Source organism: Hevea brasiliensis, chromosome 17 (genome assembly GCF_030052815.1).
Source record: "Hevea brasiliensis isolate MT/VB/25A 57/8 chromosome 17, ASM3005281v1, whole genome shotgun sequence".
In the NCBI taxonomy this organism is placed as follows: Eukaryota; Viridiplantae; Streptophyta; class Magnoliopsida; order Malpighiales; family Euphorbiaceae; genus Hevea; species Hevea brasiliensis.
Genome location: NC_079509.1, coordinates 8,528,634 through 8,542,303, shown reverse-complemented (window position 1 = coordinate 8,542,303; position 13,670 = coordinate 8,528,634). Strand labels below are relative to the sequence as shown.

Genomic DNA, 13,670 nt, shown 5'->3' with positions numbered 1-13,670 from the left:
CTTTTTTTTAAAAAAAATAGATATGGTTAAAAATAATTTGCATTCATTTTATTGTTTTAAAATTTTTTATGATTAAAGATCTATTTAATATTACTATTGAAAACATCACTTTTTTTTTAAATAATGGTTAAAGTGTATTAAAAAATAATTTAAAATTAAATTTAATAAATTTTAATTATAAAAATATTAAATTAATAAAATAAATTTTACCTAATTATTTTTTTTAATAATATTTAAAATAATATTTTTATTAAAAAGACAGTTTTAACCTCTAATCTTAAAATCAAATAGACATTAAAATTTATCAAATTTAATTTTAAATTATTTTTAATATTCTCTTATTAATATATTTAAAAAAATATTTTTCTCTCTTCAGTTTCATGAAAAGGAGCTGCAGCGCAGGAGTTCAAAGGCCATCAGGCCTAAAAGAAAATAAACAATAACAAACAGGAACCAGAGATCACATAGGAAGCCTACAAAGCAAGTCCAGCCCATCGAAGACAAAATAACCGAGCACCAAGCGTCAGAGCCAGAGGGCAAGAGCAGCCGAGCAGGAGCCCTTCCGCCTATGATCGGCTACTTCTTGTACCAACATTCAGCTATCTTTCTCTGCAGTACAAATGGAGGCACAACCTTGAACAATCAAGGAAAGGAGGTGTAATCTCTACCCAAGGCCTCTGAAAACCCCTTTTTACACAGCCACACATTTATTATCTTGAAATTATTTTTTTTAATAAAAATATCATTTTAAATATCATTAAAAAAATAATTTTAAAAATATTATTTTATTTTAATAATTTTAAAATTAAAATTTATTAAATTTAATTTTAAATTATTTTTTAATATTTTTAAATAGTATATATATAAAAAAATGATTTTCTTGCGGTTCCAAAAGCAAACAGACCCTTAGATTAGGATCCCTGCATACCTATGAAGATGGAAATGTTCTTGCTACAAATAGTAGACCTTCACAATTTATTCTCAACCACCACTAACTAGCCATTTAAATTGGCATCAGAGCTTACAACAATGATGCTCCCTCACAAACCAAGGATCAAATATCTTGAATGAAAACCTAGAAATCAACTTGTTCTTATATGGAGGTATAAAGCCAAAAGCATTGGGAGAACAAGAAAATAAATAAGACTAAAATAAAAAAGGGCCGATTGCTGGCAGCAACCGCGAACTAGGTTTTCTTGAGAGACGGAAATTGAAGAACAAGGTTTTTTCTAGAGAGAAATAGGGCGAAGAACATACCATCCTTGGTATGCAGAACCAACGGCAGCAAGTTTTTTTTGTTTGACGGCAATAGTTAGAAACACAAACAGGGATCAATATCAAGGCATGCAACTCGCAGACATCAATTCATCAAATGACAGAAATCTAAAAAGTTCTAATCTTTAACAAGAAGGGACCTCTGAAAAAAGTCGTTGTGTCACAGAATTTCACTTCTAACATCAAGCTCCCTTCTCGGGGCATCTAATATTGGGAATATTAGGATTCGTAGATGTTATGCTCCTTCAGGGTTTACCAAGTATCCAAGTGTTTAGAACTTCAAACCAATTGCATCTACTGCCCATAGCCGTAAAATGATATAATCACAACGATAAAATCATTCCTAGCTACACAAGAGGAAAAAAACAACTTATTGAATAAACCTTGGTTATTCTGTCATCATGCCTCACACCAGGAATAAGCTCATTAGATGTAATTATCCAGGGCCAATTTGCCAATTGTCAGCATCTGTTAACTTGATCATATAATATTGCATTTTATTTTGCTATCAATTCCTGCCACTATAACAAGTCAAGAAAGTACTATGCATCCCAACTACAAATATGAATCTCAATAGTACTTAAGCATCACCCAATTATTAAGCATCGAGATCACCATACTACAAAGTATATTATCCAGCCTAAAAGAACTAATAGCACTCCATCCGTAAATAAGTTTCTGCATCCATTTTGCCAATGGACAATGCAAAATTGCAAATTCCCAAAGACGAATTTATATAACAAGAACCAGCATCCCACAATCTAGACAATAGATACTAAAATTTGGCTACCATATTTTAACACGATCATATCATATGCTACATGATCGAATAGTAACCTCATATTATAATCTTATAGAAGAGCAATACTTCAGCATAAGGTTGAAAAGAAACGTAACAGGGAAAATTAGCACATTCCAAACTTTCAGAAGCATTATAACTCAAAATCAAAAACATCAAAAGCAGCACCAGAAAGACCCAATCGATAAGAAATAAAACCGTAAATAAGTCAAAGATCTAAGCACTGGGAAAGCAATTCATATCTATTTAAACCAAAAAAGTAGCAACTAGAAGCATAATAAAGTACCCATTAATAAGAAACTCAACACTTGAAAAATAAAAAACTGAAAGACTCAAAGTGATAAGAGCAAAACAGCTTAAGCCGTAAGCACAACAGCTCCACCATTCTCCTTTATCTTTTTCTCGGCAATCTTGGAGACAAGCTTCGCTTTCACCACAATCGGCTTGTTCTCTGGCAGAGCGCCCTTCCCCAATACCTTGAAGTAGCCATACTGAGTGACATCGATCATGGGCACATTGTCCTTGCTAGCCTTATCCTTCACTTCCTGAGGGATCAACGACCAAAGCTTGTCGATGTTGACGATGGGGCAGTAGAACTTGTTGCGCAACTTGTGGAAATATCGCATACCGACCTTTCCAAAATACCCAGGATGGTACTTGTCGAAGAGGATCCTGTGGTGATGCATGCCTCCGGCGTTACCGCGACCTCCAGGGTGCTTCCGGTGCTTGCCGATACGCCCATGGCCAGCGCTCACATGGCCGCGCTTCTTCCGGTTCTTCTTGAATCGGGTGGTCATTTTAGCTCTCTCTGCTTAAGGAAGGGTTTTTGGGCGGCTCTGTAGAGAATTGGAGGAGCTAGGGTTTTCAACATTTATAGAGAGAGACAATTGGCGTCATAGTAATTTTACCATTTTGCCCTGATTCCGTCAAAAGTCCAAACAACATAAACGACGACGTTTTTATTGCGTTAGCATTTTAGATATGGACTTGGGGTGAGTTGTCCTTTTGGAGACAATGGAATAGGGCTCAGAACGAAGCTGCCAATTTACCTAGTGCCAAACCCCAGTCGCTCATTTAACTAAGACAGCATTTTCTGTTTCTGTTGTTCAAATCCTGAAAAATAAACCTTTGCAGAAAGCAGTGCCTTGAGAATTTGAATTTGGTAGTCTTTTAACTAAACGTTATTAAAAACAATCCATGCCAGGGTACACAGATCAATTTTACTGTCCTTGGATGGATCCTGCACTCAAGTACAGTAAAGATAATCAAGCATTTACCCCCTAGAGCAGCATCTGACAATCTGCCCTGCTTCCTTTAGAATCTTGATAAGATCCCCAGCAAACTTTGCATCTGCATTGGTGAAAAAGGTGAATGCAGTTCCCCTAGGCCATGCACGACCAGTTCGTCCAATCCTTTGGACATAATCCTCAAGGCTGGAAGGAATTTGATCACACACTTCATGTCCTTCACATCTACAACCAATTGAAATAGAAATCAAGCCAATAAACTATATTGCATTAGGTTCAAAAAAGTACTAATGCGTCATAATTTAGGACTGCAAGCTAACGAAGCTCTCCATATTGGCTCATTCCACTTGAGACCATTAGTAAGATAGCCAATCTTGGACAAGAGAATACTCAGCTGTCATGTTTTTCATTCTCAAAGATTCAACCTACCCAAGCTTGACACTAGATCCGCTAAATAGAAGTCTCAGTCAAATCCGTTATGGTTCAAAATTGTAAAGTTTAATCAGCCCAAAAGTTTGGTTTTTTAATAAAACAATTATTCCCTTGAAGATCATACAAGCTACCCATGCATGATTAGGCACATGAAAATGAGCAAAAAGTTTTAAAGAGACTATTAAGAGTTGCTATCGTGCTAATGGAGGCCATGCAAATGCAAGTGGCTTCTGAGAACGATGGGACGGCCAAAAATGGACAGGACGGACATTTTACGTATCCATCAATCTCAAAAATAAGATTAAGATGGTTTCTACATTATTCAAATGCCATGTTTCTCCTCTATGCCTTGCAATATGCATGTCTTTGTACTCTTTGGTGGTTAATTATATTTTTCATGTACATGATGGTATGATGTGTAGGAAGCGGGAAATGTACTTATAATTTTGATATGTTGCTGATTTTGCAGGTTCTTTTTTCATCACGTGGTGCTAAAATGAGGACCTTTCTAAGTCCAGATCAGTCAAGGAGCTTCCATGCTTTAATTGCTTTATTTTTTGTGTACTTGGCCTTCTCATCTATTGTGTACTTCTAGTCAAATACATTATTGGTTATTATAGGCTTGGAAAGAATTCAATGAAGTAAAAGAAAATTGTTAGTTGTTGTCTTCTGTTCTGCTTGCACATTATTTTCAGACAACACCAAATCTCCTCCAGAACTTATGGGTTGTGCTTGTTGTGGCCTTTCCTTTTTCAATTGCAAGTTGTTCTTCATCCCTTGTACCTTGGAGCTGTTAAAATCTTAATACTTCACCTTACTCCTACAAGCTGAATGAAGCAGATGGAGTTAATTACTTAATTTAGAGGTAGATATTGGAAATCAAATTGAAAGTAAACAATTTTACATTTCTTGAAATTTAATAAAGTACATAGTGGTCTTGCTTGCATAAAATGCAAGTCTATTCTTAAAAGTCCCTCAGTCAGACATTTACAAAGCAGCATTTTACTTTCAGTTGAACTTGCCTGAAAAGCATGCGCACTCCAAAAACTTCTTTTCAGAGTTGCTCCGAGAAATATCGGGTCTTTTAGGATTGGTAGGGTGAGATGGATGCACCAGCTCTGTTACTTTCTGGTCATCCACAACCTTCTTGCGATCAGGAACAATAGTGATCTGACAATAGTCTGGAGCGTTCTTCTTGATAAACTCTGCTTTCGCCAATTTTTTCTTCAGTAACCTGAAGTTATAAAAGCTACTTCCTCAGTAATTAGTCTAATAAATAGCATAGATGGTTAGGCTGATTGCAATAGTGAATGTGATTGTAAACAGATAGATTGAATTGAGGCACTGCAGTCCAGACTCCAGAGTCGTTCAAATTCAACTGACACAAAAAGAGCAGGTGAATACACCTTGTGCGAGGCCGGCGTGTAGTTCCCATGACAAGATTGGTAATGTTCAGAACAGGAATGAGATCAAGAATAGCTTTGGCAGTCTCACTACTCTCAAGGAGCATTGTATCCACTGTCACCTGTCATATTGGGATCAGAATTTCTGTTATTAATCAATGTGTTTATTGAGTATGAACACACGGTACTAAAGCAAGCCTAATATCTCTGCACCTTGGCATCATTACACAAGCGAATGTATTTCTGCAATATATTCCTCCTCCTGTTATGCTCTTCATTAATGTAATATCTCACTTGATCTTGGCTTAATTGACTTCTGGATAATTTTCCAACTATTAACATATAATTGAAAAGATTAAAAAAAAAAAATGAAAAGAAGGCATTATAAATAATTGCTGTTGCAGAGATTAAAATCTCACACATGTTTATATAGTAACTTTGGTATCTATATGATTGATTTGCATCATCAAGCATTAACTGAAAGAAAAACTTTAGAATAATTAACATATTTCTTAATATGCTGATCCCTAGGCTGTGAAATTAATTCTGGTTGGCCTAATCAGATGCCTCTGCCATGTGGTCAATTACGTCAAGAGCACTTCTGCTTAAAAGTTTCAAATAATAAAAACAAAACATAATAACTGCCACAATTTCAATGAATAACACATTTCCTTATTCTTTTGTGGACTTAGAATGACAAGATGTTAATGTTAATTCAAAGAAGCAAAAGCTTCCTGCTTACCAAAAAATAAAAAAGAAAATGACCCCACTAAATTTGATGGATATTGTGAGAAGGAGAATACAAAAGTCAATACTGGAAATAATTAGAAATTGTAAAGGGAGGATTAAACGAGCGAAGTGTTACCTGGTGTAGGAATATATGTTATTGGAGGAAAAATATGAACAAGGAAAACTCGAGATCCAGGAGAAACAGCATGATCAAGAGCCCATTTCAGGACATCTAAATCATCTTTACCCACAGCTACATAAACATCACTGGCTCCAGCATCTATGCTGTTAACAAACGTACCACTCCTGCTATCCTCTCCTATCTCCACAATTTCCGATGATATAATTCTCGCACTGCAATATGGAAGAGAATTGGCCGGCAAGTATGATTTCTCTTCTTCCATCTCTTTCCCTAGCTCTCAAACATGTAAACAACAAAAACTATGTGTGAGAGATAGAGAGCCTTTGAGAGCGAAGATAACAAGACTTTGGCTTGTGTTGGTTGGCAGTTTTTATGAGGAAAGAGTCGTTGCTCTCAAAGCCACACAGCAAAAAGGCAAGAACATAAAATAAAAGAAATAAATTTAAAAAAAAAGACAAAGAAAAAGAAAAGCAGATTCTCTTTTGTCAAGCTTTGCAGCTATTGGACATGTCACATACGACAATTGATTGCACTATCTTGCTGTGATGAATCTATAGTTTTGTGCTTTCTTTATCCTCTATAAAGTATAGTTCTTTAGTCAGACCTTGCATTATATCCTCATATTTGAAACAGTACCCTCTATTGTGTGCCTATATTTTGGCACATGTAATAGCATAAATTGGACCTCACATTGCAATTAAATAAAAAAAAGAAACACTCATCGCTGTGCTATTCTCATGAATGATGAAGACTGCACAATGCCATTGAATTGATTACCATACACGTAGCATTTGAAAAAAAAACAAAAGAAGAAAAGGAGAGATGGGATATAATATATTATCAAAAACATTTTATTTTGATCATCTAATGCAATTTGCACCGTCAAAAGTGACTGAGTTAGGAGAGATTTCTGATTAATAGATCAACTTCTTCTATTTCTGCATAAATTAGTTGAAAACAAGAATTTGTTGGATTTTGACTAACCGCTAAGGAAAATATAAAAATGATTCAATGCATGAGGTGAGATGTCTAATTCCTTCTTCCTGCAGAAAACACCAAATGCCATAGTGCTTCACATTCAATCATCTCAATTTATGCATATAAAAGTGTTAGTGTAACACTTTCTTGGGCAGGCGCCTGCAACCTGCAAGGTAGAAGGTTTTAAAGATTACCCTACGAAGAAAAAGAGCCAAACTGGTGGGCTTTAGATCTATAAAATGGCCTTAAAGACAAAGCCTTATAATACAAACAGAAGAATTGGGCCTGGCAGTTGAGTGCCAACGCCATCCAATATTTTGTCCTCTTTCAAAGGAAAATTATTAAATACAGTCTTTTCGTAATTTGTATAAAAAAAAATCCACGAATTTTATAATTACTTTATTTAAATAAAGAAAGATTATTTTAAATAATAAGAAAATATATTAAATACTTAAGTAGATAAGATAACGCTAATCCTTTTCTTCCTAATAAAAATGCATTTGCCTCTCCAAAGGAAAGGGAGGGATATTTCTATTAATAAGATAGCTTTCCTTCTCTTCTAAAATTCTTTTGACCATATATTATCTCCTTCTTGGCAATTTCCTTTTCTATCTTGTTGCTTTTCTGACTTTGTTTCTCAAATGGACGAATTAATAAATCCAATTTTCTTCCAGCTGGCTGTATTTTAACAATCTCAAGATCCTTGGATTACGATGATCTATAAACCCGATCAAATCATCTATAAAAGACACTTCACCTTCCACTTGGTGTAATTTCTATATCAAGTTGGCGCAAAGCTTATCCACTTAACCATCTGATATACTTAAAGATGCTGGGTGGCACAGTTAGGCAGGAGAGGGACAAATCCTGAAGTAGAATATGTAAACTTAATCTGCAATCTATATTATGGATTTGGATACACTTAATTATACAGAATTTTTTTCATCCATCTATAAGGTTGTTGGATTAGCATATGCCATTGGATTCACAGACCAGAAGTAAGATAAATTTGTATAAGGTATGGAGAATCAGAATATATACACGACAGAAATTAAAGTTAGGTTGGGGTGTGCCATTAGTCCACTATTTGATACATGGGCCATTTTTTAGAGTTAAAAAGTACAATGATAATCATAACAGAAGGTTAAAGTTGTCCAAAGTTGCTATTTTCTCCAATTGTGAATATCTTAGCTATGCTTCCCAATGAACTTGACTCGCATAATACATGGGTAGTTGTTGTCCTTCTTCTTGTTGGACCAGAACCAAGGCAATAGTTTCTTTTAGGTGCGATCTGCGTAAGAGAGGCAGAGAGCTCAAAAAGCATTTTAAATGCTCAAAAGCAAGCTAGCATTATGAAGTCCATTGAAAAATTTTGACACTACAAAATGACTTGGCAAAATAAGAGGCACAGCTTAATTAGTCTGTTAGCATAATTACAGCAATTAGCATGATTATAGGAGATTTGTGTAGCATAATTACAGCAATTAGCATGATTATAGGAGATTTGTGTAGCATAATTATAGCAATTATTATTCTTGTCCAAATTAGTTCATATTTTCATGTATAAATAGATGTAATATCTCTGTAAATGAGACACAGACAAATACACAATCCTTTTCTTCATTACTTGTATTCTTTCTTCTAACATGGTATCAGAGCCATAAAGTTTTTATTTCTAGTTTTGTCTCTCTGCTCTCTCTACAACCTGTTCTGGTTCATTCTTTCATACCTATTATTATACCATTTTTTTTCTCCTCATCTTGTTATCAATGGAGAAATCTGATATTTCAAGACCTATTGCTTGATTCATTGGTTCCAACTATAATCTTTGGGTTCAAGGAATGAAAAGTTTTTGATAGGTCGTAAGCTTTGGCGTATTATTCTTGGAGATATCAACTGCGTGACAAGAGAGAACGATGAAACCGATGCAAAATTTCTTTGGCCGTCTTGAGGATTGGGATAGTAAAAATCATCAGATCATCACCTGGTTTCGCAATACCTCTGTCTCGTCCATCCACATCCAGTTTGCTAATTATGACTCTGCAAAAGAAATCTGGGATTTTTTGGCTAATCGATATCAGACCATTGGACTTGCCCACTATTATCAGTTGTGGACTACTCTTCATAATCTGAAACAAGAAGCAGGTCAATCTGTGAATGATTTTCTTGCCCAGGTCCAACCTATTTGGAATCAAATATCTCAGGCCAAAATCAGTGAAGATCATCTTCATCTCATTCAAGTTCTAATGGCTCTTCGATCAGAATATGAGGCCGTTTGAGCGTCCCTGCTACATTGAAATCCACTCCCATCATTGGAAACTGCTATTCAAGAGATTATTTTTGAAGAGACTCGTCTCAGTTTGGATAAAACTCCTCAATTTGAAGCTGCTCTTGCAACTACTCGATCCTCACATCAGAAATCTGGCAATCAACTCTGTAAGAATTGTAATCAAATTGGTCATGCTTTTGCATATTGTCCTACTATAAAATGCAAATATTGTCATGGTTACGGTCATATTCTTGAACATTGTCCCACACGTCCTCCAAGACCAAAAGGAGGGCATTCTAAATTCAAGAATGTCTCAAAGCCTGGATCTTCCTCTGTCACTGCTGTTGCTGCTACTGAGGGCTCTACTGCCATCACCATGAGTGATCTTGAGGCACTATTCAAACAGGTTATCTCTTCTAATTCTCCTGCTGCCATGTCTGCCACTCCGGGTAATTCTTATTGGCTTTTTGACTCTGCATGTTGTAATCATATGACCACTAATCTTAAATTCTTGTCTTCTGCAAAACCTGTATCTTCCTTACCACCAATCCATACTGCAAATGGTACTAAAATGAACATCACACATACTGGTCATGTGTCTACCTCAAATCTTCATCTCCCTGACACCTATTATATCCCTAATTTGGCACTCAATCTTATTTCTGTTGGTCAGTTGTGTGAAAAAGGACTAAATATTATTTTTTTCTCACCATGGTGTCAGTGCAGGATCCACAAACGGGGATGATTCTTGGGGAGGGTCGCAGAGTGGGTCGATTATTTGAGCTTACATCTTTACATCTTCCTCAGAGATTTGTGTCTGCAGCTACAATCCCTAATTCCTCCATTCACCAGTGGCATCTTCGTCTTGGTCATGCTTCTACCAGTAAAATTCAACCTTTAATTTCTCGTAGATTATTAGGATCTACTAAGTTTGAGTCATTTAATTGTTTAAATTGTCAGCTTGCAAAATAACCTGCATTATCTTTTTCTCATAATAATACTACTTCAGACACTCTTTTTGGTTTAATTCATTCTGACATTTGGGGTCCTTCTCCTATTTCTTCAATAAATGGTTTTCGTTATTTTGTAATATTTATTGATGATTATTCTCGGTTTACTTGGATATATTTTTTGAAACATCGATCTGAGTTATCACAAATTTACATCACATTTGCAAAAATGATTAAAACTCAGTTCTCTTGTGTCACGACCCAACCTATGAGCCGGACCGGCACTAGGACCTGGGCCAGCCTAAAGCCCCCGAGACCCGTAGTAAGCCTTAACTATTCATTTACCCAACTCTAAGGCCCATTTGGGCCCAATTTCAAGAAACCAACCGGACAGAGTCCGGCCATAAAATGGACCTACCAACGGGGAGTTTTTGACTCACCCGACCTGTAAACACAATAAACAATCCATTGGGGAGCTCAGCTCACCCTCCACATACTCATATCATTGTCGACACCATATTTTGGCCGATCCCCAAAATACTTTGAAACCGATCCCCGGTGCTAAGTTTCCTCGGAGTAGCTAATCACGTTTCCGATCCCTCTTTGGTAGGCGGTCACATTTCCGACCTCTCCTCGCAAAGACGTGAATCAATGATAAGTCCTACGCATCCCTTGAAACTCAGCCGATCTCTCAAATCATTTACCGATCCTTCAAACCCGTTGCCGGATTTCCGGACCTGTCAAGAATATTCCCGATCCCTGTTGATAAATGGAGTGAACTAGCACTAGATCTTTTCCTACCAGTTTTATTGCCGACCTCCTTTCCGAAAGTTTAAGAGCTAAAGTGTTGGTTCGATTCCGATCTTAAGTGTTCGAGTTAAATTTTCGGTCAAGTTCTGTTCAGCATTTCTTCCCTACCGATCTCATGTTCAGAGTGCTTTCCGATCTCTCATACTTAGATTAATAATCACATTTAGTTTTTGTTTTGCTGTGCTCATACAATCAAATACTCAGACAAATAATGGTTCAAAATTTTCCGATCACAATCATTCATTGAACAAAAGGCATTTCATTTCATGTCATAATTTGTACAAAGTTATTCGGCTGGGGGATCACCCCCAGCCTGATCTACATTTGGATCACTCCCTCTCTCCCTCTCACCCTCGGCTTCATCCTCACTATCTTCACCATCGCCCCGGGTGCAGTCGTCCATCCAAGAAAAGTCTTCTTACGGGTACGCTCCTGGAGTGCGGCCAAGAGATCCTTGTGAGCCTTCACATAGGCCTCAGCTATTCCCGTCACCATCTCCTCATCCCTCTCCTTAAGCTCCTTATCCTTCGCCTCGAGTTCCTCTATAAGTTGAGCGACCTGAGAGGATGCATTGGCGTGGAGCGCCTGGACTTCCTTAAGAGCGCGGTCCCTCTCGTCCGAAATACGGTTCTGTTCGGCCAACCGGTCTTCATGGAGCTTTGCCCGTCCCTCGACCTGAGATATATAATCACGAGCCGATGAGAGTTCGGATCGGAGGAATCCACTTCTGGTTCTTCTTCGATCTCCTTACCCGGTATTGAATCCTTTCGGATCATGGTGCAGTTCACGGACACTCCACGTTTAATCTCATGTTCCGAGTCAATATGTCATCAAGGCCACTGCAGGATAGCTGTCCCGATCCTCTGAAAGAAGATGGTAGACCCGGGACTTTAGCAAAACCGGGTTCTCCTATGATTCGGTTATCCTTCAAGGAGTCGATCGATGTCGGCGCCCAGAGGAGGTCCTCGAAGCTTGAGTAGGTCCCCTTTCCGCGCTTGGGACAAGCTGCAAGAATCGAGGCTGCTCTTCCGATCTAGGAGGAGATCGGGTAGCTTCAGTGGTCGAGGGACCCGAAGGTTGGGGAGGATCTCTTTGTATCTCCCCAGGCTCGCGACCAGGTGTTTGGAGTCGTTCTGAACGCTTCATCTCCTTTACTTTCCGGAAGATCTCTCTTTCCTTTTTCGCTTCCTATGACCTTCACCACCCGCCATACCTGCACGAAGAAAAGGTTAGTGAGATCACTAAGGTCGTGAGAATTGAGATATAGAAAATACCGATGCCGAGGTTAGAGAGCGGAAGTTCGCGGTCTTGGCGGTGGCGATTGAAACGATCCAATGGTGCGGCTCGGCGATCACGAATCCAAACAAGAATACTTTTAGTGGCAGCCTCACTCTTGAGATCCATCACTATCAAACTTTCCTCTTCGCTCGAGGTAATATGGTTGGAAGCAAGGGTCCACTGGTACCACCAAATGTGGGAAATCCTCAAAGCGGCTCGGATCTTTGCTCCTCACAATGAAGAAACGATTCTTCCAGTTCTTAAGGGACGAGGCGGTCGGAAAAGAGCCGCAACTAGGCTTCGCTGAAAGAACCGATGGTCATCGTCCTTTCGGTGAGTTAGCCGGTGCGGCTTGGCGAACACTTTAGCCGTGAGTCCGATTCCCTTAGCTCGGCATAGACCTCGGAAAGCTACCAAGATCCGCCACGAGTTGGGGTGAATTTGAACAATGGATGCTCGATGAAATTTTAAGACCTCCTTGTAGAAGTCATCCGAGGGGAAGAAGGCGGCCTTTAATTGTTCCTCGTACACCATAACCATGTCGTTCTCTTCAAAGAAGTGATTGACACGAAGGTCGCCATGGCACTTGATTAGCTCGTACAAGTCGGGCGAATGTTATATTCTTGGCTAAGCGACCAAGATCGGATTCTCGAAGAACCGATCGTAGCTCGTCTATAGGAGATTCTCCACTCAAGAAGCGCGTGACGCCTTAATGGTACGACCGCCCACGACGACTGGAGCAGGACCCTAAGAGGTTCGGGTTGCGTGCTTGGCGGCCGCCTCTTCCTCATCGACGATGACCAAGAGAACTCAATGGAAGGAGGGCTCGCGCTCTCGACCTTCTGCACCGCTCATTTTCAAAAGAAACAAAGAACTTAAACAAAAAGAAGATCAAAGTCCTTACGAGTCTAATCGGTGTCGGAGAAACCGGAGAAAATGAGAGAACTTCGAAGCTATGAGCAAGAGACTGAAAATGAAATGAGAAAACAACTGGCTAACCCTCCCCTATTTATACTAGTCCGAGCATTTAATGCTCGCGAGGTTCTAGGCGGCGCATCGATTGGTGAGACTCGACAGCTGTTCTGACACTTTTCTCAAATATCCGAATGTTCATAGATCGGTTAATCGGAGATCGGCATAACAAGTTAAATATTTTGAATAAAGGATCACCAAGTGTCATTCAAGTAAAGAACCAGATCGGATAACCACCTTAGAGATCGGAAAATAATCAATGCAAAAAATAATAAGATGATAACTGCAAAATAAAGTCTTTATTTGCAAAAAGATCGGATTACAATAAAGGACTAACTACATCATTTGGGTGATCTCTAGAGATCTGATTACATTGACAGACTACA

The 13,670-nt window shown here is 38.3% G+C and overlaps 2 protein-coding genes across 2 annotated transcripts; both read right to left on the bottom strand.

Moving 5' to 3' along the window:
- Positions 1 to 2,291: 2,291 nt before the first annotated feature.
- Positions 2,292 to 2,932, bottom strand: LOC110642589 (60S ribosomal protein L27a-3). Its single transcript, XM_021794689.2, has one exon. The coding sequence runs from the start codon at positions 2,869 to 2,871 to the stop codon at positions 2,431 to 2,433; it is 441 nt and encodes a 146-aa protein (XP_021650381.1). The 5' UTR covers positions 2,872 to 2,932; the 3' UTR covers positions 2,292 to 2,430.
- A 1,233-nt stretch (positions 2,933 to 4,165) lies between these two features.
- On the bottom strand, positions 4,166 to 6,431 carry LOC110642588 (U-box domain-containing protein 33). The gene is made up of 5 exons (XM_021794687.2): positions 6,022 to 6,431; positions 5,370 to 5,488; positions 5,160 to 5,278; positions 4,776 to 4,987; positions 4,166 to 4,580 (listed from the first exon to the last, which is right to left on the bottom strand). The coding sequence occupies exons 1-5, from the start codon at positions 6,287 to 6,289 to the stop codon at positions 4,555 to 4,557; spliced, it is 744 nt and encodes a 247-aa protein (XP_021650379.2). The 5' UTR covers positions 6,290 to 6,431; the 3' UTR covers positions 4,166 to 4,554.
- Positions 6,432 to 13,670: the final 7,239 nt, after the last annotated feature.

Bases quoted from the DNA above. Each gene is read 5' to 3' on its own strand.
- LOC110642588 (XM_021794687.2), bottom strand. From the start codon at position 6,289: ATGGAAGAAGAGAAATCATACTTGCCGGCCAATTCTCTTCCATATTGC. The intron at 5,489-6,021 runs GTAACACTTCGC...ATATGTTAATAG, and splicing joins AACATATATTCCTACACCAG to TTGGAAAATTATCCAGAAGT. The intron at 4,988-5,159 runs GTGTATTCACCT...TTATAACTTCAG, and splicing joins ACACGCCGGCCTCGCACAAG to GTTACTGAAGAAAAAATTGG.
- LOC110642589 (XM_021794689.2), bottom strand. From the start codon at position 2,871: ATGACCACCCGATTCAAGAAGAACCGGAAGAAGCGCGGCCATGTGAGC.